The sequence below is a fragment of the Chiloscyllium plagiosum genome, unplaced genomic scaffold (genome assembly GCF_037043375.1).
Source record: "Chiloscyllium plagiosum isolate Xiang-an unplaced genomic scaffold, Cpla_swu_hap1 HiC_scaffold_14, whole genome shotgun sequence".
NCBI lineage: Eukaryota > Metazoa > Chordata > Chondrichthyes > Orectolobiformes > Hemiscylliidae > Chiloscyllium > Chiloscyllium plagiosum.
The window spans coordinates 40,039,163-40,051,539 of NW_028270152.1; the positions used below are offsets into that span (position 1 = coordinate 40,039,163).

The following is a 12,377-nucleotide window of genomic DNA, read 5'->3' on the forward strand; positions in this document are numbered from 1 at the left end:
GAGGCCATCAGGATTGAAATGCCCGCAATCCTTTCAAGGAAGGCACCTTTTAATGGCCAAATTGGCAACTTTGACATCAAAGTGGAAACTGGTAAAGTTGGTAGACTGGCAGAGAAATGACTTGCACTACTTTTCCTGCCCTGTCTTCCCTTGCCCCCTCAGCCTGTCCCCAGAGGACTGATCAAATTCAGCCCAGTATATATGGCTCAGAACTATGTGAACCATCTACTAAATTCACTGCAGAAATTCACCAAGGTTCCTTAGATAGCACTTTCCAAACCTATGACCACTACCATCTAAAAGGACAAGGGCAGCAGAAACATGGGAATACTGCCACTTGCCAATTCATCTCCAAACCACTCACCATCTTGATTTCTACATATCGATCTGAGTATCACTGGGTCAAAATCCTGGAACTCATTCCTCAGCTGCATTGTGGGTGTATCAACAGCAAATGAACTGCAGGAGTTCATGAAGGATACTCCATAATTGCCTTCTCGAGGACAATTATGGATGGGCAGTAAATGCAAGCGCGAATGAATCAGATTAATGATCATGAGCAAAACCATAACAGTTTTCCCCAGATCTTATTTCTTCTATCATTAAAATATACTTCACATTACTCATTCTAAAATGGACATGACAAACTCTTTGTGATAATAATACTTAATTTAAACTGCCATCAGTCATATCAAATCTGTTAACAAAAAGGTTAGGTATTCAAAGTGTTTCTGTTAGCCCCCATTGTCACAAGATTGTTGAAACAAAAAAGCAATGAAAAGTCAGATACAGATGACATTTATGCCCTCATGTGGATTTTAGAATTTGAACTGAGACACCCAAGTAATCCACAAACGCAATTCATCATAAGAATATTTTTCAAAACAAAGCACAACAATGATTCATTCTTTGGTTGAAAGGAAGCATTGTATCCCAAAAACCTACTGTTCACTATTTCACTTCTGCTAATAACTTTAGTTGTAGTACCCAGTATTGGAATGGAACAGAATTGTTACAAGAATCTGGTTGGAAAAAGCATAAACAATGTGTTTGCAGTAGACATTAATGGATAGCCAGAACGGAGGTGGGGAGGTCAAGAAAGGGACTGGGGAAATCAGTATTCAAATGTGTGAAATTTCAAGAAGGGTGCAATTTAGAATCAAAGTTGACAATATTTGCCAATTCTAGCCAAGAGTAAGAAGCAACGTTGACACACTCATCAATGTATTGGAAAAAAGAGGTCTAGGAAAACACTCTGAGGACCTGTTTTTAGCTTGTAAATTGTTCAGGCATGTAGTCATGCAAAGCTATGTTGAGCATTTAAAATTATTTTGCTATTATTGGCTTTTTGAATCGAGTATATAAATGCATTCACGCAAACAATTAATCATAAAGTATTTTTAACATGAATATTGCAGTTGATAAAGCACACAATATATGACTTGTTATTCAAAATAATATTGAGATCATGCAAGTTTAGTTTGGGAAGTCAGCAGGAAAGAGAAGAAGCAGTAATAATTCTAAAAAGTTTTCTCCAATTTGTGGCACGGAGGGAACATTTTATGTGAGACTGTGCAGTAAAAATAATTGACTGACTATTATGCACCTCTCAAAACACCGACTATTCAGTTTCTTTACAATATCATACCAGAACACACCATCATTTAAGTAAACCCAATCTTCCTTCGCAGGGGGAGTAGGTAAATTGCTGAACTTGTGTGAAGTTGCATTATTATTTGGCAGTTTCTTATTATCCAGTAATCATTTCATATTTTTGAGTTTTTAAAATAATTTTTAAACGCTAATTTTTGAAATCTGTTTGCAATAAATTAGTTGTAAATTTTAAGCATACATTGTTACACAAATGGTTAGTCACTTTTCAAGTTATTAATTGTTATTAGTATATTTCAAATTATTATTATTATTATTAGGCTAATTCAAATGGTTTTATTGTTCAAATTAGATGCTGTTTATCTTCTTTTGCCTTCACTGGAAAAAGAAATTAAGATCATTCTTCTATGGTCTGCTACTTCAATGTAAAACCTGTCCCACCTTAAAATGATGACCTCTAGTTTTGAACTCCCCTATCCTAGGGAAAAGACTTTTGCCATTAACCTTATCTATGCTCCTCATAATTTTAAAAACCTCTATAAGGCCACCCTTCAACCTCCTACCCCTTCACATCCAGTGAAAAAAGTCCCACCCTATCCAGCTTCACCCTATCCAGCTTCTCCCTATAACTCAAACTTTCTATTCCCAGACATATGCTGGTGAGTCTTTTCAGAGCATTTTCTAGCTTGATAATATCCTTCCTGTAACAGGACAAACAAAATTGGACATAGTACTCTAGAAGAAGCCTCACCAACATCCTGTGCAACCTCAACTTAACATCCCAGTTCCTAAAGAGCTGAGTGATGAAGGCAAGTGTGTTAAATACCGCCTTAAGCATCCTGTCTACCGATGATGGAAACTTCAACGAATTAGGTACCTGAACCTGAACCTTAACCCCTGGGTCTCTCTATTCGACAACACTACCCAAGGCCCTACCATTAATTGTATAAGTCTTTGTTTGTTTTATCAAAATGCAATACCTCGCATTTACCCAAATTAAACTAAATCTGCCACTACCCAACCCATTGACCCAATCGATCAAGATCTCTTTGTAATCTTGGATAACCTCCTTGACTGTTTCCTATACCTCCAATTTTGGTATCATCTGCACATGTACTAACTATGCCTTCTATATGCTGATCTAGATCACTTGTCAGCAAGTTTTGAGAAGATTGTATCAATTGTATAAATAACAAACAAAAGCAGACCCAACCACTGTTCTCTATGGAACACCACCAGTAACAGGCCTCCAGACCGAAAAAAAACCCTGTACCACCACTTTCTGCCTCCTGCTGTTCAGCCAATTTTATATCCAATTGGCAAGCTCATTCTGAATCCCATTTGATCTGACTTTACTAATCAGTCTACCATGTGGAACCTTGTCAAATGTTTTTCCGAAGTCAAAGTGATCAACATCCACTACTTTGCCCTCATCAATCGTTTTGGTTAATTCTTTAAAAAAAACACAATCTTTATGAGACATGGTTTTCCTCACATGGTGGCTATCCCTAATCAGGAATGCCTCTCTAAATGCATATAAATCCTATCTTTCAGAATCACCTCCAACAACTTCCCCATACCCCCAAAGTCAGACTCACAGGCCTTTAATTCCAAGGCTTCTCCTTACATCCCTCTTTAAACATCAGCCACTATCTAGTCATCTGGAACCTCACCCATAGTTAGAGATGACACTCTTAATTATTCAGAATTGGTATTTGTATTTACTCTGAGAAGCCCTAATAAATTGCAAAGCAAATGCAGATTTACATGTAAAATGAAAGCCATGCTTCAAAAATGACCTGTACCTAATAAAGCAACGTCAATGCTGTGTTCACTGTTAACTCTAGATGGGGACTATATTCATTCTCTCCTCCTTCAAAAATAGGACTGGTAGTGCATGTATTAATATCTTAAATTGCTGTAGCCAAAGCATATTCATGTGTGTCTATATGTGCTTTCTTTTGTCTTGGACTGTCACAGAATACACAGCATTAACAGTCTTGTTCTGAAACACTTGAGCTATTGCAAAAAGTGGTGGTTGGTAACTGTAACAATCCTTTTTTTTTGCCTTTCTTTAAACTATCAAACATATTTAACTTTTGGTGATCCACAATTGAACAGAAAACCATTTCAAAGAAGCAGCACTAATATCAATCCCAACAAATTGAAATTAAAAATGATTAAATATGAAGCCCTGCATCAAAATTAGGGTACAATAATACTTCAGATAAGTGCCAGTCACAGTAGACAGTTTTGTCATAGCACTTTTCCATAATTGGATATATGGCAAATGCCTTAGGAGTTACGTTTAGCTACATGGAGCAAAATGTATGAACTATTTGGGTCATATTCTTTGTATGTAATTGGTGAAGTAGTTTGCAATTGGAGAAGATTCTTCTGGCTTCAAACTATTATTATTTATCTTGGGGAATTTAATTTAAATTTGAAATTCTAAATTCTGCACACATTCCCAGTTTTAAAAACAGGTATGAGCCAGCACTTAAAGAGATAAGGCTTTCATGTTGGCTTCTGTGTCATTCTCACGCAGCCTTTCTTGCTTTTCTGTGTTCTATGTTTGCTGGCTTCTGTTTCATCTGCAATGTTCTTCTGCCTGTCTTCTGCTTCACCCCACCGCAGACCTCTTGGCAGAGGCGAGAGCTTCCAGCAGAAAACATGAAAGTGAGCTGGATCATCTCAAGTGTAAGTATAGGGTGTATTTATTAATTAGCTGGCACAGTACAAGCCTCCATGAGGTGGCAGTGGTTGATGGTAATTTTATGATTTTATCTTTCTCTCAGTTCTTTACTTTTAAAAGTTCTGAACTGATACGGAAAATGTACAAAGTTTCTGATGAATTATTAGAAATCTGAGTGTATACATATTCTGTTGTTACATACTTTCTAAACTTCCATTTTTCCAGGTTAATTTTGATATTAAAACTCTGCAAAGAGCCTCTCGGTTTATTATGACACAAAATGAAGATTACATTTTGATTTTCCACAGTCACTACTTATATTGGTTATGTACGGAGGTTGCACTATCTTGTCAACAATCCATTTAAAACATTTATCTGATATGAGATGGTAACTTTAATAAGGCAATTGTGATTGTTCAGATTGGTGTCAGCAAAATTCATCTAAGGGCCAGCGCCATTAAATTTTATAGTATAGGTTGGCCATTTAGCCCATCATTATCTATGCTTGCTCTTTTCTAAAGCAATCTGAAACTAAATATAGCTGTATATTTTTATCTGCAAATAGTCATTTAATTTTACCTTAAAAGACAGAATACTTATTCCTGATGGCAAAAGTCTTTCCACAATGAAACATTTCTTATTCCAACAGTTGTCATTAATCTTGGTGGCTATTTCAAATTGATGCCCCCCCCCCCTTGGTCACTTTTGTTGCTTGCACGTCTTAGTCTGCTGAATCTGATTTTTCCACTGTCTGGATGTAGCAACGACTTGTCAGCTTAACTTTTTGGTTCGAGATAAGAAGGTTGATGGGCAATATTCTCAATATGCCACCAATTAAAGCCTTCTAGGGGCAGATGGTGTATGCTGAAAGTCATACCCTTGTGCTTGCCTCCCATGCAACCAAATAAACACCTCCCTGCTGACTGATGCGGCGATCCATGGCTGTGCACCCTTGCGCTCCAGCAACATCTTAAGCTCCCTGAAGCTGCCAGACTTTAATTGGCCAACAAACGTCAGAATTTAAGTGGTGAGGCTACTGCTGGGCAGTTCCTGAGCAGCACTTAAGTCCTAATAAGTGCTTGCTCTGGTGAACCTTCTGCTTTTGGAGTGGGGAGTCAATTGCACCTGAAGTGGCTCACTTGTACACTTGCTGAACAGAGCACTAAATCTTGGTCTTCAATTTGTTTTATAGGGGATACAAAAGGTGAAGCTCTGCCCATTCTGATATATAACTGTCACTGGATGGAGTATGGGAATATTGTGGCAGAATGTCTGGGATTTTTGACCGTTTCAATCAGGGAACTACAGTTGAAGATGGTGGTGTTGGGACACCGTCTTCTGATGAAGACGCAAGTGTCTTATTTGCCTTTAATTATTAGTTAATTTAACCTGTATGTAATTACTAAGGTGGTGTAGGCTACCTTCTGTAATCTAAGACGAAAGCCTGTAAAACTGAGACTTAATAATGACTACAGACTACCAAACAGCCCCTTTGGTTAGCATTGAAAAGAGGATTGTTGGAAGCTCTCTACCACATTGGTGGTTGATACCCAGGCATAATATAGCATTATTTCAGTGGGTTTGATCCATAGCATGAGGAGAAGGAATTCAAACAAATCAGAAGAGAAAGAAAGAAGAGAAATTTTCAACCTAAAAGCGAATTATCACTTTAAATCATTGCCATTTTAAGAAAGGAGAACCAACTCATTTGGCTTCTGAATTAGTTTAAACAGAAGCAGCAGACAGTACTTCCTGCTGGAAGTTTTACCTACAAAGCTGAACTGGAGCTGTAAGAAAGCTGTTCTAAAGCTTTTTTTTAAATCAGCCAGACCAAAAAAGTGGCATCGAAAAAACCAGTTTGAAGTGGAGACAGTAAAATTGAATTGAATTTATTGTCACGTGTACTGAGGCACAGTGAAAAGCTTTGTCTTGAGCAATACAGGCAGATCACAGAGTTAACTAGCATAGATAAGTAAATAAATGGTAAACAGCAGCAAAATCAAATACACAGGAACAGACGAATGTTAAGAGTTTGTGAGTCCATTCAGTGTTCTAACAAAAGTAGGTTAGAAACTGTTTCAAAACCAACTGGTGCGTGTGTTCAGGCTTCTGGGCCTTCTCCCCAGTGGTAAAGGTTGTAGAAAAAACATTGCCAGGGTGTGATGGACCTTTGAGAATGCTCGCAGCCTTTCCTTGACAGCAGGCCTGGTAGATGGATTCTATAGATGGGAGGTTGGCCTTTGTGATTGTCCGGTCTGAGTTCGCCACTTTCTGTAACCGTCTCCAATCTTGAATGGTACAGTTGCTACACCAGGTAGTGATACATCCAGACTGAATGCTGTCGATGGCACACCTATAAAAGTTGGCAAGGGTATTCACCATCATGCCAAATTTCCTCAGCTGCAGGAGGAACAAGATAGGTTGTTGGGCTTTTGTAACCAATGCATCCACATGAAGAGTCCAGTTCATGTTGTTGATGACCACTCCCACGAGCTTGACACTCTCTCCACTTGTTCCACCTCTGAGCTGGGCATGAGTAACATCCCGCTGAAAGTCAATAATGAGTGCCTTGGTTTTGCTGACATTGAGAGTTAGGTTGTTCTCAGTGCACCATTTTTCCAGGTCTTCCACCTCCCGTCTGTAGTCTGTTTCATCACCATCTGAGATTCGACTGACTATGGTGGCATTAGTCTGGTATTTGACTAAGCAGTCAAGGGTATACAGTGAGTACAGTAGGGGGCTGAGTACATACCTCAGGGATGCTCCAGTGTTGAGTGTTTGGGATGATGAAATATTGTCCCCAGTCTTCACTGATTGTGGCCTGTGGGTCAGGAAACTGAGCATCCAGTTGCAGGGAATGGGGTTTAGTAATCAGTCTCGAGGGATAATGGTGTTGAAGGTTGAACTGTAGTCAATGAGTAGGATCCTTATGTAGCTGTTCTTGGTGTCAAGATGTTCTAGGGAGGAGTGAAGGGCAAGTGATATGGCATCTGACGTGGATCAGTTGGTCCAATAGGCAAATTGGATTGGGTCAAGAGTAGTGGGGAGGCTGGAGTTGATTAATGCCTTGACCAGCCTTTCAAAGCACTTCATAACTACCAAAGTTAGGGCCACTAGGTGGTAGTAATTGAGTCACGCTGCATGAGCCTCTTTAGGCAAAGGGATGGTGTTGGCCCTCTTGAAACCAGCAGAGAGACATTGAAGATGTCTGAGAAAACCTCTGCCTGTTGATTTGCGCATGCTCTGAGTCCACAGCCTGGTACTCCATCTGGTCCCATTGCTTTCCTTGGATTCGCACAAAGGAAAACTGATCTGACCTCTGATGCAGTGACTGTTGGGATAGGTTCATCAGGACTTGTCAAAATAGATCTTACCTCTATGCCGAAATTCTGCTCAAGGCGAGCATAGAAAGCATTGAGACAATCTGGGAGGGATGTTTCGTCGCCTGCTACTTTGGAATGACAGCAGCAAAACTAAACTGGGAATCAGCAAGAAACGATTGGATCTTGGGCTCTGGCAACAAGTTAAGTCATTAAGAGAGAAAAGGTAAATATCTTAGTTGCACTACACATTTTAGGCTGGCAATTCTGGAAAATCTATAAAATAATGCCAACCATTAAAACATGAATTGTTGCAGCTGCAGACAAACATCATAGAGCCAGAGAAGAAATCTAGCTTAAAAACAAAGCCATGTTTAAAAATTTTCAAAGCCACTGATCTGAGCAAGTCCATTGCATACGAAAATACACTTTACAAGCAATTTAGAGATTAGAAAAAGTCTTAACGAAAAATTTGAAGTTTTTTAGCATAAAAAGTCCGAATCACTATTTTGTAGGGGGGAAGTAATGCAAATGAATCAGTGAAGAAGGAAAAATGGCATGAAGCCTCCATTTATTTTACGTTAAAGAGAAATCAGGGTTATTTCTCTGGCAGATTAAGAAAATTGGGATTTAAAACTTTGAAGTTGCTGAAAACTAGTCTAACAGCTTTTTCTTTCAACAATATTGCTACTGGACAGAATTTGGAAACTAAGTAATAACTTCAAGAACGGACATTAAAACAGTATCAATTTAAAAAGCAAGAAGCTTTAAGAAGACAAGATATAGTAAGAGTAGAAACTTTAATAAACATGAATTTGTAACATTTGCAAGGTAACATCTTAAAAAAACATCTTTTTTAGAAGTGTGGAAATAGTAAATCACAACAACTATTAAATACAAATTAAACCTTTGAGAATAATTTGAGAGAGATCAATGGTTATCAAGAATTAGCTACAGATTGGAAAATAAATATAAATCTTTGAAGATTTTAACATGTTTATAGCAACTTAGTTTGGAAGTTTTCTGAATGCAAAGACGACCTTGCAGAACTTCAAGTTTAAACAATATTAAAATTATACAGATTTTAAATACTTTCACAGGAGTAAGTTTAATCAACACATTAAGAAGAAATGGGAAAAGACAACACTTCCAAGCAGACTCAAGATCAGAAACACTCCTTATAGAGAGAAGCAATCTGAGGTGTTGAATTGCTTCAAGGTTAATCACATAATTTAATATAATGCTATTTGCAGTTGATCCATTAGCGTGTTCTTGCTGCAATCACCAAAAAATGAAAGAAGACAGATCCCTTCAATGATTTTGTAAAAGTCCTTCATAGTTAGTCTAATTTAAGAACAAGTCGAATTCTTTGACAGGCAAGATTCAACAGAAGAATCCAACTTCCAGGTGAATCTGGAGACAGTTAAACAAATATTAGCTTTACAAACAGATTTGATAAGAGACAGAATTGTTCTTGGTATTTCTGATCCATCTTTATTGACTTTTGATCGTCCAAGAAAAATGTAATTTTAGAAAATGCTACCTAAATTATCTTTGAAACAGAGACCAGGAAAAATCATTGGCAAGTTCTACAAAAACAAAACCTTATCTCCGAAGATCTAACAGGGCCTATCCATTTTATAAAGTGAGATATCGGCCAAATCTTATGTGTATGGTGTAAAAGTTAAACTACTTTCTCTGTCACAGTCATTGAGAAATCAAAGGTTCCCCAGATAGAGTAATAGACTAATGTCAACAACAATGTCAACAATCAATCAGGTTCTCAGCAAAAGATGTGTTGCAACAAAGGATTGTCCAGATGAGAAATAACGAAAAAATTAGCATCAAGGGCACCATGTTCAAGTTATGACCAAGTCTAAAACAAACACATTCTAGAAGAATTGTCAAGCCAACAGTTCACTGAGAGTTGTGAACTTAGATGTAATGGCTTGGGTTGGAGAAAAGTGGTAGAGGTAAATGTAATATAGTCGTTTAAGCCTTTGCAAAAATTAAGTGGGAACGGCTTGACGAACAGATGTTGAATAAGGTAATGAACCTGAAGTGGTTCATCTGAGCTAAGCTGAAGCTCTGCCAGCTCTGATTTATATCCTAGCCACTAGGTGGAGCTTCGAGCAGGCTTTTTAGCAGTTACAATCAAGCAGCTACACTACAATTGGAGCAAGTTGGGAGTAGTATCTTCATAAAGATGCAAATATCTTATCTACTCCTACATATTAATAGTTAATATTCTTTGTTAATGTAATCTATATATAGTTATTAAGATGTAATAAATTATCCTGTTACCTAAGAGAAGAGCCTCTTCTGGTGAGAGGTATTCATAGTCCATCCTCTGCCACAACCTACTGAACAGCCCCTTAGACTAACATAAAAAGGGTTGATGTCAGTAATCTACTCCAACCACAAATGGTTGGTATCCAGGCAACATACCATATTGTAGCAAGATTATTTCCCAAGCTCATTTTACCCTGGACATTCAAAACTGATTCATCACAAACACCAGTCCTCTTGGATAAGTTCAGCCTTGATCACAGAAGTTTCAGGACAGTATGCTAATTTACTGTGCTTCCTTCTGCCAGTGTGTTTGCATTTCTCACCTCTTTTCTAGCTCCTTGTGAATCACAAACCATAACCCATAATAGGCTGTATAGGTAATCTGCTTGAGGGCCTTTGTGCCGTCCTTGTGGTGTGATAATCCACATTGATTTAATTTCTCTTTCACCTTTTGATGTGAATTACCCTGAAACTATAGTAACTTGCATTGGAGTACCAATGAACAACATAAAGGCAATCATTTTATTAAATATCTATCATGTTTACCCCATGAAATTAGATGATTGAAACCATAGTTTTCTTTTCTAAGTAATCTTGAAATTAAGCATCTATCAACCTTCTATTAAACTTTGTGAATTGCTGTTAGTTAAGATTCTATTCATTGCTCCATCATTAGCAGTGAAGTGTAAGCTTCCTTCCAAACCTGATCATGTCTAAAATTGTTACAAGTATGTCTATATAGCAACCTAAATCCTATTTCCTCAAAGTAAATCTACTTTTTGCGGTGTAAAGTGCAATAATGTCATAAGATTGCAAGGAACTTATAGAGAAAGTGAAATACTGATCTGTACTTAAAATTGTTCAATTTACTGCATGTACTTAATAATTAAGGATAGATCACATGGAATGAATATAGTTGGCACGTGTCTTTTTATTTTGGAAATATTTTTGAAATTGGAAAATAATTGTTCTGAAAACTAAGGATTAAATGATGACGGATTTCTGGAATTTTTCAAAGCATGTAACCTGACAATGATTTTAAATACTATTTTCACAACTGCTGGTTCAAGCAGTGATAGATGGTTTGCAAATGGCACCAAAGGCTGTACAGAAATGGAGATGCAACAAGTAGCTGTTAGGTCTGTGGACTATTGACCAGCTATCGATGACATAGGCCTTCAGCCTACCAACAACTATGTGATTTATTCCCAGATGGCTGAAATGCTTTGGGCAAAGAACAAGATAGGAAGAGGCCTTTCACAGGCTCAGGAGTTGTCTATCTTTTCTGCAGTAAAAAATACTTTAAGCCTAAAGGAAACTGTTCTATTTTCTTTCAGTTGCTATAGGCTTTAACTTTTAATTAATGTCAGAAAACCTTCTCAAACATATGAATCAGTCATTTTTTTGCCTCCTGCAAACAAGTAAAAGCATCATCTCAGTAAATCCTGTGAACAGGAACCATTGAATTACTTTTCCAGTCTTTGCCTGTCCTCATCATACTCAGTCTTTTGTCCAATCTGTGTCTGTCCATAAATCTGTATGCGTAAGGGAATTAGAATTTTAACCAATAAAGTTATATACCAATATTTCATAATTGTTCGCCTGTGGCTAGTGTCTTTTTAACTATTAAATAGCAATTATTGTTAAATGCAAAAACCTGATCCAGTTTTTTTTATCATCATGGGCCTAAAAGTTCGGTAAATTGGGAATTCTAATACTTGTTAAAATCGTTAACCACTGTGATGATTTGAAGAATAACAGGGCTTGATTTCCAGAGCATTACCCTAGTGAAGTGTAACAGGAGCAATGGATCAAACAAGATTCTCAAAATGTGATATAGAATGATTGATAGTAAGATGAAAAAAAATTAGTTGATCCCAGTAAGATACTTTGGACAATGGATTGATAATTTACTACACCTATATTTAGTTTTCAGTTAGTAATCTCTTTTATCACTGGAACTGAATATATGCTGAAATCACTTATCTCAGTTGATCTTTGATTAAGGATAACATATAAGGATAACCCTTTGCAATGGTTCATGTCTTAATGTAATCTGATCTGACTTTAACCTCAAGTCAGCAGTTAGAGTTTGTGTCATAGGAATAAATGGATTTCTTAGAAAATTAACACCTGGATTTTTTTTTCAGTATAACTGTACACTGAGGTTAACTTCTTTGTAACATACTTTGGATAATTAACTTCCATTGGAATTGAAATGATTAGCCCTTCATCATGAGATTATATCAGATGAGGTTGACCACATCTAAAATTTCTTATGTTTTTTTTAATCTGTTAAACTGTACTCAACAAAATACCTTTGGTTTCTAAAATTTCAATGATAAAATTCCAAAGAGTTAGCAGTGTAATCTGAGTTTCTATATATAGATGTTTTCTTCCAACCTGTTCAGAGATGTTATTACATATCTCTGGAGCAGGTGGGACTTGGACCCCAGTGT

General features: G+C 37.2%; 1 protein-coding gene across 22 annotated transcripts in view; it reads left to right on the top strand.

The window, feature by feature from the left end:
- Window positions 1-12,377, top strand: part of slmapa (sarcolemma associated protein a) — a 258,658-nt gene that overhangs the window by 213,921 nt on the left and 32,360 nt on the right. For 15 of the 22 annotated variants that reach the window (XM_087994334.1, XM_087994332.1, XM_043708129.2 and 12 more), the window contains one exon: window positions 4,249-4,311. The exons of the other annotated variants lie outside the window; for them this stretch is intronic. In XM_087994334.1, the coding sequence (XP_087850460.1) occupies window positions 4,249-4,311 (63 nt within the window). The remainder of the gene's footprint in view (window positions 1-4,248; window positions 4,312-12,377) is intronic. 22 annotated transcript variants of the gene reach the window in all.